The sequence below is a fragment of the Myzus persicae genome, unplaced genomic scaffold (genome assembly GCF_001856785.1).
Source record: "Myzus persicae strain clone G006 unplaced genomic scaffold, MPER_G0061.0, whole genome shotgun sequence".
NCBI classification, from domain to species: Eukaryota; Metazoa; Arthropoda; class Insecta; order Hemiptera; family Aphididae; genus Myzus; species Myzus persicae.
This window is the reverse complement of record NW_019104022.1, coordinates 833587-857943: the sequence shown is the minus strand read 5'-3', so window position 1 is coordinate 857943 and position 24357 is coordinate 833587. Positions and strand designations below refer to the sequence as shown.

General features: G+C 25.7%; 1 protein-coding gene across 1 annotated transcript in view; it reads right to left on the bottom strand.

Moving 5' to 3' along the window:
• Window positions 1–5261: 5261 nt before the first annotated feature.
• The window catches only part of LOC111037727 (inactive ubiquitin carboxyl-terminal hydrolase MINDY-4B), a gene marked incomplete at its 3' end in the record, with an annotated part of 39805 nt that continues 20709 nt past the window's right edge, over window positions 5262–24357 (bottom strand). Inside the window, exons 3-9 of the mRNA XM_022320456.1 lie at window positions 14502–14590; window positions 12935–13131; window positions 12375–12540; window positions 11612–11677; window positions 11312–11382; window positions 5563–5710; window positions 5262–5474 (exon numbers count right to left, since the gene is read on the bottom strand). Coding sequence (XP_022176148.1) covers window positions 5262–5474; window positions 5563–5710; window positions 11312–11382; window positions 11612–11677; window positions 12375–12540; window positions 12935–13131; window positions 14502–14590 — 950 coding nt within the window. The remainder of the gene's footprint in view (window positions 5475–5562; window positions 5711–11311; window positions 11383–11611; window positions 11678–12374; window positions 12541–12934; window positions 13132–14501; window positions 14591–24357) is intronic.

The window sequence follows — 24357 nt, the reverse complement described above, 5'->3', positions numbered from 1 at the left end:
CAAAGAAAACAGGAGCATAAGAACAAAAATCAGGTAAATTATAAAAATAAAAATTCAGGGGAAAGTCAAAATAATAATGTTAAAGTATTTAGTTGCAACAGATGTGGTACATCTCATGGTATAAATGAATGCCCTTCATATGGAAAAACTTGTAACAATTGTTTTAAACTCAACCATTTTGCAGTGAAGTGTAGAAAAGGTGCTAATAAAGGACAGTTGCATGAGGTTCAATGTAATAATAGTAATGACGAGGAAAAAGAATTAACTTATTTGTCATTAAATAGCATTGAGTCAGAGAAACAAATGAATTGGACTGATATTGTTGTGATTGATAGTAAAAAAGAATTATAAATTAAATTAGATACAGGAGCTTAGTTGAATGTAATGCCTCTTAAAGAATTTAAAAAATTAAATAAAAACTTAGAGAAAAGTTCAGTAGTTATTAAATCATTTGGAGGATTTAAAATAGAGTCATTGGGAAAAGTTAAAGTAAATTTAAAAAACTTTAAGAATGAAATTAGTACCTATTTTGAAGTTGTTAATTACAATGATTTACCAATACTAGGGTTAAAGGATTGCATAAGACTAAATTATGAAATAAAAGAAGTAAATGAAATTAATAGTTGTAAAACAGAAAAAGATGTATTCTTACAAAAGTATGTTGATATATTTAATGGTTTAGGAAAATTTCCAGAAAAAATTTCTATAAAAGTTAAAGATGGCGCTAATCCTAAAATCTTCCCACCAAGAAGAGTACCTTATAAAATAGTAAATAAATTAAAAGAAACACTAGATAAAATGTGTGAATTAAAAATTATAGAAAAATGTGAAGAACCAAGCGAATGGCAGAGTCCTATAATAATAATCGAAAAACCAGACAAAAGTTTGAGAGTTTGTTTAGATCCCAGGGAGCTTAATAAAAATATAATTAGGGAAATGTACCAAATACCAACACTAGAAGAAATTAAATTAAATTTATTAAATAAAAAATATTTTACTTTATTGGACCTTCGTGATGGATTTTATCAATGTGAATTAGATCAGAAGTCACAAAACTATTGCTGTTTTAGTACACCTTTTGGAGGATATAAGTACTTAAGATTGCCTTTTGGCATATCATCTGCCCCTGAGAAGTTTCAACAAATGACTTCTAAATATTTTGGTAACATTAAAAACGTAAATGTATATTTTGATGATATATTAGTAGCAGGCTCAACGATAGAAGAACATAATTTAGCGTTGAATGAGGTAATAAAAACTTCGAGAAAATTTAATATTAAGTTTAATTCTGCAAAGTTACAATATAAAGTGCCTAAGGTAAAATTTTTAGGATTTTTGTTTAGTAGTGAAGGAGTTCAACCGGATGAAGAACGAATAAGATCAATTAGGGAATTAAATGAACCATGTAACAAAAAAGATTTACAGTCATTTCTAGGAATGGTCAATTACCTGCGGGGATTTATTCCTATCTTATCTGAAATAGTAACCCCTTTTAGAGAACTGTTAAAAAAAGATATTATCTGGTATTGGACTCTAGACCATAAGCTAGTCTTTGAAAAAATAAAGGAAATACTCTGTAAATTTCCAGTATTAAATATCTTTAGTTTAACAGGATCATTTGAAATACAAACAGATGCGTCTGAGAAAGCTATAGGATGCTGTATTTTTCAAAATAATAAACCAATACATTACGCATCAAGGTGTTTGAGTGATACTGAAATTAATTTTGCACAAATCGAAAAGGAAATGTTAGCCATAGTTTTTGCCTGCACAAAATTTCACTATCTAATATATGGCCAACAATCTGTTAAAATATACTCAGATCATCAACCGTTAGTCTCGGTTATGAAAAAAGAAATATACAAAATACCAAATAATAGGCTTAGAAGATTAAGAGTCAAATTATTAATATACAATGTGAATGTAGAGTATTTACCTGGTAAACTCATGTACGTAGCTGACTTTTTGAGTAGAAATTATATTAAAAGAAATGAGAAAAGCGAAGAGTCGTTAAATGATGTGGTACATACAATGGAAATAGTTGAAATTAAATTTGAAAACAATAAAAAGGAAGATTTTAAGAAAGAGTCTAGGAAAGATGAAGTGTTAAGCCAAATTGTCAATTATTTAAGTACTGGTTGGCCAAACAAATGCAATCATGGTGGTGAATTGAAGCATTATTTCAAACTAAGAAATGAATTAATATTAGAAGATGACTTAATATATTTTGGAATGAGGTTAGTAGTACCTAAAATGTTAAGAAGTTATGTTATTAAAATGTTACATAGTACACATCTAGGCATGACAAAAACCTGGTCGATGGCTAAACAGTTATTTTATTGGCCCTGCATGAAAAAAGATATAGAAAGCTTTATAGAGTCATGTAATGTTTGTTTAAAATTTAGCTGTTCTAAGGTAAAAGAGCTGATGCTATGTCATGATATTCCTGAACTACCTTATATAAAAATTGGTATGGATATTGCACAGTTCCAAGGAAAAAATTATATAGTAGTTAATGATTACTTTTCTAGATGGCTAGAGGTGGAAGAAATCAGAGGTAAAACTACTAGTGATGTTGTTGAAAAACTTAAAAAAATATTTAGTAGGTTTGGTATACCCAAAAATATTGTTGCTGACAATAATCCGTTTAACAGTATAGAATTTATAAATTTTTGTAAACAGTGGGATATACAATTAATTACATCCAGTCCATACTTTCATCAAAGCAATGGCTTGGCTGAAAAATCGGTAGACATAGTTAAGGGCATGTTAAAAAAAATTGGTGAAGAAGGTGGTGATCTGAACATATACTTACTAAATTACAGAAACACACCTATAACAGGTCTAAATTATTCACCTGCTCAGCTGTTGCAAAGTAGAAGATTAAGGTCTTTAGTAAATAACTTTAATGAAGAATGTTTAAAACCAATAGTTGTTGATGCTAGGGAGGAAATAATTAAAAATAAAAATAAACAGATAATGAACTATAATAAAAATGCAGGAAAGTAAGAAAAAGAGTTTTATGTAGGTCAGAAAGTCTACATTCAAAATGCACTTAACAAAAAGTGGTTCCCAGGTATAATTGTTAACAAAACAAAGTACCCTAGATCTTATATAGTCAAAGATGTGAATGATAAAATACTGAGGCGCAATTCAAAGTTCATTAAAAAAGTTAAAGATTATGATTTAGTTAATGGTTTTGATGATGAGATTAATATGGGTGAGAAAAAAGATAACATTCTAGCTGAAAAAGAAAAAAATAATATTAATGTGCAAGAAAAAAGAGACAGTAATATTACAAGGTATGGTCGCAAAATTAAAAAAGTTGAGAGATATGGTTATAATAAGTTCTAAGAACAATGCATGATTTAGAATTTTGTAACTTGTCAATATATTTAATTATTTATTAGTTATTCCATATGTATGTTTAGTTAAAAATCATAGAGTCCATATTTATGTACTATTTAATAATATTTAATGTATTACATTGTTAGCATTTAGTTGTTTAAGCTTGTTTATATTATATAAGTATTCATTGTTTGTTAAAGTATAACTCATCTCATTATTTGTAAACTCATGTACTCATTTTGAATAATTAATTTGATTTAAAATTATATTATAATTTAAAAAAATAAAAAAGGGAGATGTTGTATACCTTGAACTTGTTACTAACTTTGCTTAGATTATTATTATTATTATTATCATTATTATTATTATTATTATTATTATTATTATTATCATAAAATCGTATTATGTTGTTCAGACCATGTGAGTCGCATGATTATGCTAATAAATAAAATTAAAATTAATAATTATGTACCTAGTGTTAATTAACAAATAAAACATAAAACAAAATTTACCTGCATCAACTATAAATATTATTATTTATTACGTATTACCGTGGTCTCTAAATAGACTCAAAGACCAGTGTATTAATATATATAGTTAATATAATTAATAAATGGTAATATTTTTGATTGATTTCATATTTCATGTAATATTATTCATGTATTACCTTTAAGCCTATATTTAGTAACTAAATAATAGATAGGTAGGCATATCATTACTTAGCAAATAAGTATATTGTTAGAACATCTGGTCTGAAATAAAAGTACAAAACGCTGTATACATTAAATTAAAACTTATAAATGCTTCCTGTGCTATCCGTGGACCATATATTATATTGTGATTGGTAATCGAGGTATAGTCCACTTTACTCTATACTTAATGCTAGGGTCCAAAAAATTCGATCAAGTATCTGCCTGTACATTTAATATACTCATGACTCATAAAAGAGGAAAATTAAAAATATTTTCTTAGTTTATTTTACGAGTTTCATAATAAAATAATCGGAAATTGTTAAAATTAATTTATAAAAATAATATTATTGGAACAGAAACGATTGTGGTCGGCGTTTATTAGATGTAAAAGTGTTTCAGATAAAATTTTAATTGCAATTTTGTTTTAAAAATCATTAAATTGAAACGTGGGCTTCTACTTGAAAATTCTTTGTAATGGTATGATATATTAATTTTTTTGTTTACAACGCAAAATCAAAGAGTATTTATTTTCTACCTGAAGTAAATACCTATTTTTAATTTCATTCAATATTATCGAATAACAAAAGTTTACAAGACTCGTATTATACGGTGTAGCCAAAAATAAGAAATCAATAAATAAAAAAATCAAACACCTAGTAGGTATTGATATTTTAAACTTATTTCATGAGGTGCTTCGTGGTCATGATAATACTACAGCAGTACTTAAACTATAGTCTAGAAATACGTAAGGTCTATCAAAAAAAAAACAAATATTTAAATAGTCAAAAACTTAAAAATGTTAAGTTCTTATCATCTTATATAATATTTAGTATTTACTATTTAATCGTTTTAACTAAAATGCTGAAAAAGACTATATTAATGATTGTTTTTTTTTACTGAACTTTGGGTTTAAAAAAAAATCGGTATGTTTATTATGAACAAAATATATGCACAAATAGCTGCAATAATGTTTTATCTAATTATGTTTTCATACATCCATGATTGGTGAACTTCGATCTTCAGACATTTATTTTCTTATAAAATTGAAAATGTATAACGTATATTGTATAACATACACAATGTGTATTTAATATATATAGTTAAATATATATATATAATATATATCATATTGATAATATAGATTGTTGTAAAATATCACAAACGACATATTTTTAAAAATTAAATATTTCTATAGGTAATTAAAAAATATGTATTATTATACCTTCGTTCAGCTAAATGATTTCTTAACAATTCCCTATTAGTGTTGAAGAGTATGCCGTAATGACCTTTGGCGCAAGTTATCCAAATAGGATAGGACGGCGTTTTTAACCGAGAACCAGGTATCTGTGTAACTTGTACCGGTGTAGAGCTTTCTTCATAATGTACCAGTAGACCTACTTCACTTCTGGCTAATATTCCATAATGTGGTATGGCCTGAAAATAAATAAATTTTTGTTCAAATAATTCGATGTTATAGAACAAAATATTTTGTCTTATTTATTCAAAGCAAACTATAACTTACATAATGTTGTTCGTCCCCAATATTCACGATACCATTATGTAGATTAGGAGTAGCTCTACCGGTAAGCATCAATGTTACGATGCATATAGACCCTTCCTCAGCACTTGATATCAGATACATTTTTTCATCCATTAAATCTGATACAATCCTAATATAGAGGTTAGAGCATGTAAATCAAAGATCAAAAAATAAACTCTGAGTGGTGAAAAAAAAACTTTTTGTAGAGTAATTATTAAGAAATACAGACAAGTTGTTTATTTGTATTATCATAAAATTAAAGGAGCTAAAAAGTGTTTAAGAAATGTTTAAAAAAAGTATAAACCATAATAATACTTAGGCCTTTTAATTACACTAAAAAATATCTTTATGATTCAGGTTTATGAGATTATGCAGCCTTAACACAACAATATTTAAATAACCTAAGAAAAATGATAATTTTTTATCACCTTCTTGTTTTTATAATTATCATCATTGTGCTTTAATCATCTAAGATTTAAAAAAAATATGATTAACTTTCCTTTTCGACATACTTTTAGATAAATAGTGTATTTTTATATTTATGATTATAAACATATTTTAAAAATCTAAAGAATATTGTGTACGCTTTAATCTTGTAAAAACATTTTAAATCAAACTTATTTTGTTTGATTGTTGATTTGACGATATATATGTGCTCATATAAAGTATCAGTGTTGTTCTATATAATAAATATCTTATAAACAGTTAATAAGCTACTAAAAATTTGATCAAAGAATCGTCATTTTGCATAACTTGTGTTATGATAGCTTTTTTGGAGTTTTTAAAAATTTAAATTATATTTTTATTCAAAGAAAAAACATTGAGCCATAGTCCTAAGAATTCAAATTATACATGTATAAAACCAGGTAGAGTCTGAATGGAGCGATAAATACAAGTTAAGTCTGTAGTGTAATTTATTTTAGAATGTTGTTTAAAAAAATGTTTGAAAGCATTACATTAACAACATTATTAGATGTATTTTTATTCTATTATCAACTTTTATTATGGTGTAACTTAAATACCTGATAGCAGTGAGCTAGTACAAAAACACTAAATCGTATTGGCTTCATTAAATAACTTCCATCTTTATGATTGTAATTTGGTGTTTTAAAAACTACTTTTCTCTTATGTAAGTGTATAAAAATTGATGTAAAATGTATGTCCAAATGATAATACAATTTACTGTCGGTAGATTCGTGGGTATACAACGAATCGTTAAGTAAAAAAAAGCGGGATGTTGCTCTGCTGTACAGTAAGTTACAAGTCTCCACTTGCAAATCCACAGTAATGGATGGTGTTAAATTTGAATTCAACGATGTAAAATTATTATATACGAAAAATGATTCTGAGCTAAGATGGTCTATCGGCCTACATTAAGTAATTTTGTACGTATTAGTATTTAATAGTATGTAATTTCGTCCAAATTTGAGCATAAAATAACAATAAAATAAATATATTTTTTAGATTTTTTGGTTATAGAATCAACTTTTTTTGTGCAACTTTGTTTTACGTTTTTGATCCTTAGCTATAAAATTTGAACATTTTATAAATATTTAACTACAAACAAATTGTGGTTACCTACATTTTCAATTTGAGAAATTTCATCTAAATTTGATCTTAAATGATTATATTTAATCTTTTTAATTTGATGTTGTTACAATATATCTGGAGCCTTCTAATAAATTTATAGCTTTTCGACCCAACAAATAAAATTGTATTGACATTTATTGCAAAAAAAAAAAATAAAAAAAATTGAAAATGTCCGTAAATAGTTCAATATGAATTAAAAAAAAATTTGAATTTTAACAAGTATATTAATTGGTATAATAAACATATGATGTAAATTTCAAGTATCTGCAGTTATTCGTTTTTGAGTTACAACAAAATAAGAAACATGGGAAATCGAATATCGAATGTTGTAAAAATGTTGACTTCTAACGGTCATAAAAATTTAATTTGACTTTCAGGAGAAAAAATTATTTCGATAAAAGTAGACAAACTTATAAGGAATCTTGTATTAAATTTTTAAATATTAAATATAAAAATAAAATTTTTTATAAATTTCTAATTTAAAATAATTTGCTAGTGGATTTACTTTTAACTTTTTTTTAATTTCCACTAACAACAACTTACAAGGAACATTGTATTACATTTTCAAGTTTTGTGACAGAACGAAACACTTTTTATCGGCACTAGTTTTAAAAAAACTTTTTACCCCCCAAACTTGATTCACTTTTCTATCAGAAAAGATACTGTTGAAGAAAATCGAAACACTTTTTATTGCCCAAAAGGTGATGACATCAAAAAAACCACACACACACACACACACACACACACACACACACACACACACACACACNCACACACACACACACACACACACACACATACATCATTGTAAAATCAATACATTCATCGCTCCTCTCAGAATCGAAAAAACGAATGGCATTAATGTTAAATTCTTTGAAATAAATAAAATAAACCTATGTGGTGACATTTGATGTAAACTGTGAAATGTTAAAATATTATTAAGTTTGGATTAAAAAAAAAGTTGTAGGCAGTATTTTAAAGTGTAGGTAGTGGGTGTCAAAAGAGTTATTTTTGGTCACATAAAATAATATTAAAGCGACAACACGATTCATTTTGCCATCATATAAAATTACACATTTGGTTTTTCTTAAATTTCCAAAGATCGTATTTTATTTTACAGTTGAGATCTGTTTTAAAAATGTAATATATCACTTCCTATCATATCATTTCTTTATTAAATGTTGAAAAAACTATATAATTACACATGTTTATTTAACTTGTGTGTTGAATACTGATACACGTAGATACATCTAAAGTCAAACATAATTAAATGTGTTTTGAAATAATTTTCAATCTAGTTATCTACCAATTAAAAATAATCCAATTAAAATTTTTAATTCGCCTATTGAATGTTTTAATCTGTTCAGTTATGACAAGAATTTAATATTTAAAACATACCGTTTAGTAGGTAGCGGTATTGACATTTTCAAATAATAGAAAATGTTCGTTTATAAAACTGCAGGTGACATGTTAATGCACGTTATTGTATTGTGTTGATAAAATACTGACATTTGAGTATTTTATAGACATAGGTCAAATTTAACATATTATTGATTAGCATAAATCCTTAACACAAATAATCTCTGTATTACTGCAATAAGTTATTATTGTTTAGCTGTTGTTTACCAGACTTAAAAAATTTCGATATTTTGATCGAAATACAAATTGAGATTATAAGATATTTATAATAAAAAATATTTGTAATTTTTATGTATTTAATTAAATTGTTATAATTTCTTCAAAATTTTTTTTATAAAAATAATGTGATGTAGACTACGTCAGGCACTCTGCAGACTGTAAGTATATGCTTTATTCTATAGTATAGATTTATTTTTATACAGCATATTAATGATCACACTTTAAAATTTAAATATTATTATTGTCCAATAAGGAATCTCCAACACGTTGTATTTTATAATCCGAGCACATAGGGAAATGTATTACTTTTACTATTAGGTGATATTTTATGCTATAAAATATAAATATTATAATAATATAATATAATATAATAATAAATATAAAATTATGTATTATATAATATTTTTTTACTTTTTTTTTTACACATTCTTATCGGGAAATGTTCTATTATATTTTTCTTGTTTTTGTGTTAAATAGTTTCAATTCCCATGGATATTATAAAAATACTGTGTTTACTAATTATGACGTACATTCCATTATTTATGAAAATGGACTTGTGGTCGATGTTTCATAAATAATATTTAAGTGGACTTACTTATCACAATAGCATACAATTAATAAATAATCCTATTAAAAAAAGCAATTAATAAATTACCTTTTTTATTTTTTATTAATATGAACATTTATTATCTGTAGAAGTAAACACTAAGTAAATGTAGTGTGGGACTACGAAAAATTTGATAACATGATGGAAGGGAGCGTACAGTAGGCAGCGACCTCACTTTAGCATATTTTTATTATTTACTAGCTGACCCGATAGACATTGTCCTGTCTTAGATATGATGATTGAATTCAAATAGGTATAATTAATAAAAAAAATATTACAAAAAAAAGAGTTTATTATTCTAATGTTCTATGATAATAATATACAATAATCTTAGTTTTTTTTTTGCGCTCGTATATAAATAGTTTTGTTGGTATTCCGACAAGGGAACAGGCCACATATAACTGGCCATATGAAAAACATGGATTTTAAAGATGATGTCACAAAAACTTAACGACTGCCATTGAGATTTATTTGTCGACATTGCAAATGCTGGTCACTCTGGGACTTGCAACCGTTTAAAGTCGAATGGCATGTCGTTTGGAATCCAAAGAATCCTTGGAATCAAAAAGTCTTAGCCTTTGTACTACCCTTTCAAAATTCGATAAAAAAAATCGCAAGGACAGTCGTTAAGTGTCTGTGTCATCGATCTCGAAAATCCATGTTTTTCACATTTCCAGTTATATGTCGCCTGTTCCCGTGTCGGAATACCAACAAAACTATTTACATACGCGCAAGAAAAAAAAACTAAGAATGTTGTATATTATCATAAAGCATTAGAAGAATAAACACTTTATTTTGTAATATTATTTTTATTAATTATACCAATTTGAATTCAATATTCATAATTAAGACAGGACAGCGTCTGTCGGGTCAGCTAAAAGGACTTGATATTTTAACATTACTATTAATACTTCATATATAATGTTATGTAATCTATCATTATAGATAGATAATCATATCTCCTATCTCACTTGCTCAGAATTGTATTTTGTATACAATGATTTATTCCTTGGATTCAAATTTAATATATCCATGACAACACCTTGACAAATGACAATTATATTTTTTAATCTGTACAATTAAATTATTTGTATTACTAAAATGTTATACAAAGTACAAACTCAAAACATAACATTAAATTTTAACCATTTGTAATAAAAATTAAATTTTCGCGATTAAAATGTACACTTTTAATTAATTGATATATATATATATATATTGTATATATAAAAGATACAATTTAATACCAAATAGTTATACATTTTAGCGTAATAACATAAATTGCATTTTTTTTTAAATTTTAATTATTTGGGGGATAACAATTTGTTTACATAAATAAGTGACCTATTTAACAAATTTTGTGAAACTGTGGAAATTATACTATTATGATGTTAAAGTTAATGAAGAAGTATTAGAAACAACAAATATAATTTAGTAAATTACAATTTATTAAGGTAATAACCATTGATGTTACATCGTATTAATTATCAATCACAATGAAATCATTTTTTAACTTTAAACGATTTTGTATAATTGAACAGTGTTTATTTTTCCTAAGTAAATATATGCAAATATTCAAATCAAAATAATATTGACGTTTTTCTTTTGAGAATTGTTATTGTTTTTAAATAGTGTATAATTACTCGTTGGGAAACTATAATGCATTTTAATCCGTTAGTATATCATTACACGTTCCTAAACCTTCTCAGTGATTTTCACTCTGCACGTGGGTACCTACACTTGGGTACCTATAATAATGAATTATAAGTATATTTACAATTTTGATATTACCGTTTCGATGATAAAGTATTAACGTGTTTTGTTGCATAATAGATAGCATAATACAATATATAATACAATGATATTACGATATAAATATTGAAGTATGATATTTACTTAGATATTCCTCTAGTTAGCACTGCACTGTAAAGCAATAATAGTGATCCGGGTCCGGGATCATCTTGGAACTAGAGATAATTCATGGCATTAATATTTCTTTTAACTAATCACTGTAAATGTAGGTATTCAAGCACAAAATATAAATAATATAACATTATTATCTATAATTTTAAATTTAAATAACATCCATGTTTCCTCTTTTAGTTATGAATTATTATTTTTTGGTTAGAAAATTATCATTTATATTATAATGTGCCTACCTATAACTATTAATTATCAAAAAAATTATAATCTTACCAAATGCAAATATCTTTTGAGGAAAATTTCTAAGTCTTGACAATTTGTTAACTCGAATAAGTGGAGCTATAATTATATATGATATTATTATTTATATAATAATGGATAACTTAAAATTAAATACATATTAAAATGTTTATATTATGACTAAAATATAAATGAGACATTTGAACGAGTCACTTATTACAGACTAAAATATTATAAAATCATGTGATATGTTTAATCAATATGTAAATAAATTTCTGTGAATCACTTGTAATGGCAACTACTATGATGTGGCCGACGGTATCTTTACATAAAAATCAAATTAATAATTAAAAACTATTCCACAATAAATTTCGAACTTATTCAAAACATTAATACTTTTTTTAATTCTCTAAATTTACTTGAATTGTTTTAAAATTTTTTTTTTTTCCATCTCTATGAAATTAATTAAACATATAATTATTACAACTAACTGTGAACACCAATATTTCAAATCTTCCATTTGAGGCTCGAAGGCTCATTTTGTTAGAAGTTCGAAAATCGTAAACTAAATGTATAACATACAAATACAAATATATGTATGTAAAGTATGTATTGGTGCTGTTGTTTTCACTCAAATCACGAGTAGGTATTTTTAAAATTTTTTTAGTGCACCACATTGATAGCAATTATTATTGATTGGATTTTCCTCGAAGATCGTATTTTGTATTTCCTAAACTTAACTATGACTAGATTATACATGTTTTGAGTCAATTGTATTAATAGGGAATCTCCTTACTTTTTCGGTAACATTATCTTGGAAATAGTTTAACGAGTGGGCTACGTAACTCTTTTCTTGCGGTAAACATACTATCACTTTTTCGTTATCGCCAATCTTCCACAGGATTTCGGTGATTGATTTACAAAGAGCATCCAGTTGCTGCGGTTTAGATGGTTTCATACATCTAATAAAAAAATCTAATTTTATTCAAATGTTTAAATTGAATATTATACACCTTGGTGATTAATACAAATCATTATTGGGTCATTATAAATGAAAACTAATTTATTCAATTACAGTTAATCTTTGTGTAACACAGTAACAGTATTGATCATAAAATAACCCCTCGAGGATACAATTTAGATTATTCTTATATGATAAGCTATAACTTCCTTATTTAAAAAGTGTCCACATATATTATGAACAATACAACTATAATTTAAATACAAGGACACAAAGAAATTTTTTATTGACAATAGAACTGCATCGTTTTAAAAATGAAATTAAATGGCCTGATGAACTTAAGATTTTAAATTTCTTATAATTTTTATTTTATTACTAGCTTTAAATATATTTACGAGGTGTTAGTGCTTGTGAATAACAAATGTTTGAGTATATATCCTTGTATTGCGGTCTGCATTCCCCTTGTTCCATTTCTGCGTGCCCGTAAGCCGTACGATAGCTCTTTCTCGGGATCTCTGAACACAAACCCAGTACGTAGCCATTCGCCTCTAGGTGGTGTGTCACACGCACCAAATACAGTCAAGCGTAATGCCTGAAAATACAACAAATATTAATAATTTAAAAATAAATATCTCTTTGGAATTCATGCTAATATTATGAATTTTCAGTTGGACAGCTGTATAAAATGTTGAATGTAAACCGAAGAAATAATCAACTTAAAAATAATACACTTATGTTCAAATATAAAATAATGATTTAATTATCTGACCATAATTTACAGTAGGTAAATCTACCACGTATTTATATTTATATTTATCATCATCGAATTTGCTCGGTTAAACTTAATATGCCCATAAATATTTTAATCAGAGATAATTATAAAGCGATATGATAATAATAAATAAGATAAAAGACCATTTAGTGAGTATTTCAAGTGCACTCTGTAAACAAAGTATAATTTGAATACAGATTTATGTAATAATAGATGTTTGAAAATAACGTAAATGGTTTATTTTAATTGTGATTGAATTTTTATTTTAAAGGAAAATTATTGAAATGAAAAATAAGTTTAAGGTTTAAGTATATTTTTGAAATACGTATCAACATGAACTACTTCTATTATGTTTTGAAAGTATCCAAGAATTAAATTGTTGATGATTTTATTGTGCTATGTGTTGTTCTAAAAAAATAAGTTAGAAATAAAAATACTCATATAATTCACTATAAAATAATATTAAGCCTCATTCTATATTAATTTTGAAATTACGAACATTAGTAAATTAAATCACATGTTAAAGTAACGAAATATAGTGATCTAGATAAGTCAAGTGTCTAAAATGAGTTGGGTACGTTAGATTTAAAAAATGATTATAATGCTAATGAATTATTTGTTAAATAATAATATAATTAATACATTAAATTTATATATATACATTGGATATGGAAATAAAATAATAGAAAGTATAGAAAATCAAATTAAGAACAATCAACAATTAAAATTTTAAATTGAACCGTACCTATAAAACAAAATCGAAATTTACATTTTCGTTTCAATATCTGTACGATGATTGATGACTCATGAGTACGCCGGGCAATCAAATATTTGTCACTCAATGAATTAAAAAAGACAGAATAAAACAAAGGGAGCGTAAAGTATAATATTCTATAGTTCATGATCTATACAAACATATCAGTCGTACGATGATAAAACATTTTTTTACATTTATATTAGGTACACTGTTATTCTTAATTCTTATATACTTAATCAATAATGCAAAGGCTATTGGTATTATTATTTATTATTTATATTGTTTTTTTTCAAAACATAAATTAGGCATCTCCCCTGAAAAATTAGCTTCTATGATTCATTAAAAAATAACCAATTGTATTGGGAAATCTTCATGTAAACAATAAACGGATAAAATATTTTGAATGTTATTCAATATACCAAATATAGCTTACTTTCGCTTGTTCCACTGTTATAGGTTTCCCACCCGTAACTGGTTCTTTACTGTACTTGTATTGTTGATTTCTGGCATACATAACACGATCTACAAATAAATAAACCAGAATTGTACGTATTAAAATGTCGTTTATAATATTTTATACATTTTTTCCAAAAAACATTCTTAACAATTACCTAACTAGGTGTAGTTAAAAAAGTAAATGATTTATTTTACTGTAATTATTAATATCATCGAATAAAAATATTGATAAATATAAATATAATCTTTAATAGATACATCGATTGCATAATCGCATAGGAGCATATAAGGGAAACTTATAATATAAAAACCACTAACAAATTTTATTTTATTATTCCGCATGTGACATATTAAAAATAGTTGACAAAATAACATATTGTACATAATATAAATACGTTATAAGGACTCTAAATAATAAAAACCAATAGTGAATACTAATAATGATTAATGGGTGTATATCACGTGAATGCAGCATATGAATAAAAGTTTAAAACAAATCTACCCTATTAGCAAATAATAATTTATCACATAATAATATTTTACATAAATTACATTATTTCTACAATTTTTATTTTCTCGCGGTGTCAAAGCATCGTTTATATTATTCATCAATAAATTTGGGTATTCATTGGTATTGTATTATGATAAGAATATATTTTAGATATGCTGCAATAAATTACTTTGTAATACATTTTGAAGTGCTTTTGTTTTTTTGTTTATTTAAGTAAATTTGAATATTTTACATAATATTATAACATACGATTTTTGTTTTACATGTGGGGAAAAAACCAATATGTTATCAGTTATAACCATTCATAAATACGAAGTCCATATTAAAACCCATATTTTTAAATTTAGAATTTTAAGCACAATATTTGCATACAAATATTTAACTAATAATGTTATTAGGAGTATTTATATCTATTTATTCTCTATGTATCTTTTGAAATAGATCACTAATCAAACATGGCGTTTAATTGAATAAAATAATAAAAATAAAATTTTAATACCTTCAAATTTAAGGAAGTGAATAAATATTAGTTAACATAAACAAAAATATAGTAATTTATTATGAAATTTTAAAAATCACATCCAGAATTTGATGTTGTATATTATATAATATTATATTGTTTTTCAATTGCCCCTTAGACATTTTTTTTTCATTCTTGGTACAGCTTCAAAGGCGTAATTTATTACCTTACATTATTTTTTCATGCATTTTATGTACTTAATAAATTTAAAAAGGAAAACTTAAGTGGGCCTTTAGTTTTTATTTTAACTCGGAGCATGAGCAATTATGCCATTCTAAAATAATTTGAAATGAAACTCATTATAATTTTTATGAGGCATATTATATAAAGCCATATTATTACTAACCGATTACCTATATAATTTTTGTCTGGCTTAAATTGTGTCAATACACCTATATGGAATTATTAGGGCCTTTAAACTAATTTAAAAATAATTGGCCGAAACATATTTTAAAACCAATATATTTCTTTTACTTGCAAAATATAAAATTAATTTTGAAATATTTTTAAAGTTTGTTTTTATTTAAGGGAGAATTTTGTTCAATATATAGGATTAACTTAATCCCAGTTTCAAACACACCATAGAAGTGGAAAGTTTATGCTAGGTTAGTGTAATATGAAACAAATTTAGACTAAACCATTAAAAATACCAGATTGTCACGAACTAAATCTGCCATTAAGAATTTTTAAACACGTTTGAAATAGATGGGTAAATATTTATAACACAAAAATAAACAAAATGCCTATATGATTCATTTGGATTTAGATACCTATGGTAAAATTGATCTCTGTGCACATATACATCGTGGTTTATTACTATTTCTACTAGACAGTAAATACTTATAACCCTAGTATAGTTCTACGTATGTGTATAATATCAGTCATTATTGATAATCATTAACATTATTTGGATCACGTACACGCAATACGTTTTACACTGCACCAATTGTATATAAAATATAGTGAGTAATTTCAATTTTCAATGTATCGGATACATTGTATCCGGTCAATCCGGAAGTGGTAGTATACTATGTACATAAACATAAGAATGTATTAATGGATAAATAACTAACATTAAAATGTATAGGTACATGGGATTTATTCAAAAGACTAATTTTTGTGATTATTGTTTACTTATTTTATCTTAGCTTATAGTTGCATTAAATTTATTAACGTATAATACAACCTATGTAATAAATAATAATATACTGCATGTACCTATTATTAAATTTTATATACACCTGCAAATATCCATATATATATATATAATATAAAATTTAAAAAAAATTCCAACACATTTTTAACCACCTCTTTTAAGACAGGCCTAAACCCGAATGAAGTGAAAAAGAATTTGTGTTGTAAAAAACGGGAGCCGTTTAGGAATTTACCTTTTTGTAAAACGGGTGCTGTTTATGAAAAACTAGTGCCGAATAGGCTATGTCCTGTAATGTCCATATATTATTATATATTTAATAAAGGTACACTAAGGATAGTCACCACCTATTTTATCCATTAATAATGAATTTATTCAAATTCTGATTTTTGTAATTTTGTATTACATTTACACACCATATTTTCAGATACTTAGATTTTTTTATACCTAAGCTTCTTAAGCTTCTTGTGATAATATAAGCTCCTTTTTCAAACGAGAATCACTCAATATTATTGCACATTTTTAAGTAGATGATTTTCTGTAATATTATGTCGATTCATATAAATAGAAAATAAAAATTCAGACGAGTAGCTTATGAACTAGGTATTGATGTTTATTTTTCAAAGATTATCACCATTTCATAGATTTACATAAAGTGTAAAATATATGTTATATGTTTTATCCTGGTTCCCATTTACTTATAATAATTAGACAACTTTTATAAAAGAATGGTTATAGTTTGAAAAAACAATTGTTATAATGACCTAGTTTTACACACTTGGTAGTATACTTAAAAATGAAAAAAATCAGGATTTTGATAAATTAAATAATTTAAAAAAAGTGGGGGTAAGCATGCTTGATTAATCACCTGTGTATGATACATGATTGTAATAAATCACAACATTTATATTATGGTTCACATGAAATTAAAGCAGACATAATTTGCACACAGAAAAATACCAACATTAATTTATGTGACAGATTAAAGATATTTTAACGATATGGCTAGGTCTATGAGGAACCGATAATATTCAATATATTTTACAAATTTATATTAGTTACTGTTTATTCAATATTTATCAATTATAAGCCACTGAAATTTACTTAAAAGTTAAAATCCACATTACAGATAAGTAATTTAATTTAATTTTTTTTTTGTTAAATGTGTGGTAAGGATTATCACAATTTTTTTTTAAATACAGTACAATAGCATAATGTAAATATACATATACAGTGTTATTTAACAAGCCTGCTCAATAGCATTTTTTTCTTTAATAGTAAATGTATTCAAATTTTGATTTTTGAAATTTTTAAATATACTCAAAGACAATTTTTTCAAATTTTTGAATTTGTTTGTATTACATAAGGAGTATAATGTGGCGATACAAACTTCTGTTTTTCAAATGAGAACACTCTTTTTTTACTGTAATTTATTTAGTGGACATTTTTTTGGACAATTTTAATGCATCTAATTCAAAATTCGAATGAGTAATTTCTTAGTTATAGTTATTAAAATGTATGTTCTAAAGATAATAGTCTTTAAAAAATGGTTTAACAAATATATAAAACAGAAGTAATGTTGTAACCAATACTTATTATACTTGGGACATTTTTAAAAATTATTAATTTTGATAAATTAATATTAATGAATAATGACTGAAATTTTCCAATCACCATAGCTCTTATATCTTATAAGCCCATTACAGTCCATGGAACTTTTATCCACAGAACACAAAGTTCAATAACTTAAAAACTACTCTTATTATCCACTAAATAATTTACAGTTAAAAATGAGGGTTTTCATTTGAAAAAAAAAAACAGAAGTTTTTATCTCCACAGAACACTCCTTGAGTAGTACAAAAAAAATCCCAAGAATTTGAAAATATGGTCTTAAAGTATATATAAAAATTCCGAAAATCAGGTTTTAAATAACTGCATATTATTGAACAAGGGGACGAGCCAGTGAAATTGGCTTGGTGAATCACTCTGTATATAATTTTGACCATTAAATTAAAATTAAAATAAATTGTCAAATTTAATTATATTTATTTTAATAATTTAGATTATGTAGGTATAACTTAACGGGGGCGTCAACATCAATTTGATTATATTTATAATTGAATCCAGTATATTAAAAAATTGAAAATAATCTTGTATAATTAAATTTGTAATGTTGTTGTTTCATTTAAAGTTTTTTCTAACAACACGTAAATGTACAAGTTACGTATAAATATAAAAGTTAATTAGTTGAAAGACCTAATTTACTATGTTGAATAGTGTTTTATAGCCTATGCTAGTAACAATAACACAACGGTAGACTATGAAATATTTTACCTACCTAAAATATATAGTGTTCTGTTTTTAAATTTAAAAACAAATTCACACGCCGTAAATCAAATGTTGGTATACAATTGTAGAAGACGTTACAAACATAAAACAGACTTTTATACAATGATGTTCATTTGAATAGGTATACAAAAACATAAGATGTTTGAAATTATTATTATTATTGAAAACAATTACTAACTAAACTTTTTCAAATTCAGCCTCAACTGAAAATATATAACTTACGATCTCTTCGTGATAGATGATTTAAAAAATCATTCACATCATTATTGCATAGTAAAAAACATTGAAAACATTTAAATTTAACATTTTTTTAGATTATTAACAATTTTAGAAACGTTACGACGCGTTACCAAGTTATATGTTTAAATTTTTTTTAAATTTTGAAACGAATCGTCGTTCATTCGTCTATTAAGGAAAATGTACGTCTATAGCCTGTATGATTAACTTTGCTTACCGACATCATCGTTTTCAGTCATGACTGCAGTAATACCGCTACTATAGCTCAACTAAAATCGGATTTGATTGTTTTATTTGTTGAACAAGTGTAATTTTTGGATTCCAGTATACCTACATAAAAACGATTAACTGTCGCCAAGAAAAATAAAATAAAAACAGTTTTATCGGAAGTGCGTGTTTAGAGGTGTAAAAGTTTTATTTTCGAAAAACAATATTCCGTCACGAGACTCGTTAAAAATTAATACACGCAGACCTACAGATAGTTTTTCTCGGGGGTAGAGGCGAACGAGATTTTTTTTTGCATGCATGTATGCATGCAATACTATTAGTAAAAACTTTTGGTACACGAAACCAATTATTAAAGTTTGTATAAAATTAAATGTAGTTCATTGTGTATGTATGCTTTTTTTATTACGTAATCAAGTTTTAAAGCAAACAAATTAATTAATTACCCATATAACTGTGTATAATACATAATAATATACTATACTTATTTTCTTTGATAAACTTTGAAACCAATTAATCGTGATTATGATAAATAGTTTAATCTACTCTAAATTATAATATGTATCTATATACCTAGAGAAAAATATTTTCAATTGTAATCTAATTATTTAATTACAACTATTATCAATAAAATATGTATTTTTGTTGTGTTTTCAAATCGCTGTAATAACTCTAAAGAATTTATTGACTTTTTGTAATTTTTGTAATTCATAATGTTGAAAATAAAATTGTAATTTTAGATGTTTTTTGAGTTAAAATGACTTAGTAAGTATTGACAATTGTAATATCTATACTATAGATACTAAATTTTAAAAAAAGACGTATAATATAATATGTTAATGACAATATTAAGCTACGACTTATGAGTTATGATAGTATGTCATCAACATTCTGAATAATATATATTCTATGAGTTTAATTTAATAATTTAACCCATTTAGAAGTTCACTAAATTGATATAATTATTTAGGTACTTTATTAAGAATTTACTTAATTAATAATCTTATTTCGGAAGTTTCTAAAACTATATCTTAGTTCTTAAATTATTGAATCTTTTAAATAATATAATCTGAACTCATACAGATTGATTGTCTTATAAATATATAAACAGACACGTTTCACATTGAATAGAAAATTTTGGAAAAGCTTTTAACTTTAAGTGTTTAACAAAAAAAACACCTAAAAAACATAGGTATATAAATAAGGTAAAAAGTGTTTCTAAAATGCGTAGGTAATTAGTAATTACTAATTTCTCTAGAAGAATGTTGTTTTCAAAAGAACAGATATTTTTCTCTTTTGTTACTACTTTCAAAGACATGTTATTGTCATACCCCATAGACTATTATTAATTTATTCATAGGTACATTATTCTTTGGTAATACAGTTTTATGTTATAATTTTTTTCTATTTATATTATATTTGAGTTTCTATTGGGTATATTCAACATTATGATGTGTGGCTTTCATTATATATTTTATTCATTTACTACATTGCATGATATGATAACATACTGGAAAAGTGACTAGTTTCAGTTACTATGTATTTACTGTCTTAATAATATTTACTGTACTGGGCTCTCTATGGTTCTTGAATAATGTCTGTCTGTTTCTTTAATAAAAAACAGGAAAGGTTATACAAAGAAGCAAATGTTACTCGTTGAAAACAATTACGAATTTAATGACCGAAACAAATCTCGCACACAAGATTTAGCATCCATTTCTACATGAAAATATATTTTTGATCTCTCTTCCAAAAGGATTTTTTAATTTTTAAAACATTTTGAATGAATTATAATTTAATTTGAAAAAAAAACAACAGTTATCTGTTGGACTGCTGGAGATATTTATACATCGTACACCGGAGAGTGAATACTTAGTTCGGACGTCCACTGGAAAGTTACTGCATGTCTGTGTTTGTGGCAAATCGGTATTTTCGATTCCATGATCATGTTATGCAGTGCCAGGTCGATAAAGTCCAATACGGAACGACTATCATTCGCTCCGTAAAACTGGAATTTCACGGTTTCAACAATGCCATCCATCTCAGTCATTTACATACCAAAAGATCATTCAGACATCCCTTCTCTATCTGATTCTAGGGCTTTCTTATGTCTTCTTTAATCTTCTACTAGATATTGACCGATATTTTCTGACCTCTTTCCAACCGTCTCATCCTTGATATTTGAGGGGCCTTGTTTTCTTCTTTTTTTAAAATGTACGAATAGTAGTGGGATTCGTCTTTTCCAAACTTGCCCTACCTATTGTGATATCTTACTTTTGATGGTTTCTACGATGTTTGGTCTCTGAGAGAGTGTGATTCTAGATCTTCGTTCTTTCTTGTTCTCTACTTATTTCTCTCAATATGAAGGACTCTAGGACACCAACAGCAATACATATAGAATTTTCCTTTCAAACTTTTATATTATTTTTCTTATTGGCTAAGTCTTTGTCCTTTAATATGTAACAATAGATCGTATAAGATGGTATGTAGACATTTCCTTAGATTTACTGACAAGGATAGTGATCCTAATAGCTCGGTAAGTCCAAAGAAAAATTTGTTCAACAAAGTTTGAGCGGGACAGTTTTTATCTCGTGTATAGGAGATTGGATACTCGTGTCGACATGTAGTATGTTACGTATACTGATAAATTGTAGGTAATAATCTTCTAGTTATAATCCATTTATCTCTATATAATTAAATGTGAGTAAAACCCAAGATAAAAAACGTGTATCCAAAATAAATACAAAACAATATTTTTATATTTTTTTTATTGAAATCAAAGAAACAATAGTATTCATCGGTGATCAATTTTGTAAATGACAAGGAAGATACGTATAAGGAACTAAATTACACATTGTATTAATTATGAGGCCACACAATCCTTACCTACCCTTTTCAATATAACACTTCGTGTTACATGGACATAGGCTGCTAACTCCAATATTTTATTAAAATATAAACAGTTATTTTACTACATTTAAGAGATAAGCAAATACAGTCTTTTTTTATAAATGAAGTCCAATAATTAGTAAAGTTTATTTTTTTAGTTATTTGAATAATAACAATAATCAATTATTATAAGATTTTTTTTTAAATCTTTATTTGAACAAAACATATTATCTAACAAAAAATATTGATATGAAGAGTTATATTAAAATAATAAACATAAAAAAATAACTTTCTAGAAATCAAAAATAATTTTAAAAAATGTATTGTTCACTTAAATTTAATTCAGAACCCTAAACTTGTAATTTATCTTTTTTACTCGAACTTGAGGAATTATTTTGATACCAGTATTATTATATTGGTTAAGTTAGCCTTATATAATTTCATAAGTTTATTTCTCTGAATTATAAGACGTAACAATTTTGCTACCATGCATTATATCATATTTTTAGTATCTGAATATAGTGAAATCTACTGAATGCATTCAGGAAGTTGGTCATTGATGTATCCACCTTGACAAAATGCGTCCATACCAATCATATATTATTTTTTCTATTGACGGTCCACAAATAGAAAAGTAAATACTTATTGGAGCATCCTCATATATAATGTTTTTTAAAAATATAAATGTTAAGTAATGTTAAAAATAACTTTATTTAAAGATTTATGATAAATAAATGGTACTTTGCGTCTATTATCATGTTCCGTAAATAATCCAATGTTCTTATGTAATCTCGCAAATACTTTGTCTACAGCAGTTCTTTATCGTAGTCCATAGATGTCTGATTGATGTTTAAAAAAAAGTGTTTATAAACTTGAATTTTATTCGTTATTTAAACTACTCGTATTTGCATTATTCATAAAAGCCTATACTTTTGAGATTTCTTTAACGTTTTTAATATTATTTTTTTAAGTACATTAACATGAAGTTTGATATACTTTTGAGTTACATTCGATAAAATAAAATCTTTTTTAAGGTTACGCTATAAAGGCTATCGAACGATTGAGAACTTTATACCTTTTTGGCCGAACGATTGAGAACACTTAAAAATAACAAAGAACTTACCACTGACCCTAAAAAAAACCCAAAAAAGAATACGATTGAGAACGAATTTGTGTGCAACGTTGTCATATCATTTATTATTTATTATTTAACAAATATTCTAGAAAAAAAGTCATATGTAATATAAATATGTTTAAAATTTTTTAAAAAAATGTAGTATTATAAAAATATGTAATAAATATGTAAAAAAAAAAGTAAAAAATATAATACTTATGTATAAAAAGTGTAATGAAAAATGAGTTAGGTACCTATGTATTAGTTATTGCGGGATAACGTAATCCAACATAACCTAACCTTACGTTTATGCGTGGACTAGTGCGACGAAGTCATTCTCTCGTATATCTGGTACCTATCTAAGTTATAAATAAGATCCGATAAACGTCCGATAAATATTAAATATCAACTGCATCAATCGTTCAGCCCATAAGGTATAACGTTCTTTATCGTTCGATAGCCGATTATCGTGCTCAAATTATCTTTCGATAACATTTGGCAACGTTGGAAAAAAAAGACATGTCGAGCGTTCTCAATCGTGTTACCAAAAATAACGTTCTCAACCGTAACATTCTCAATCGTATTTTACCGGCCATAAACGTCTAAGGGCAGATAATTGATTGCAAACTGATTTTCTTTAATATTCGTTTACATCAATAAAGTATTTAAATGTACAGTTTGAACTATCAATACCAATGTAGATTTTTTTTATACAAGATATCAAGATTTTTTTATTTTCATAATCCTTATTACCATTAGAATTGTTTACTTTTAAACGTCTGTAATATCAAATATTTTATATTCTACGTAACACCATAGGGACTATTATCTTTAA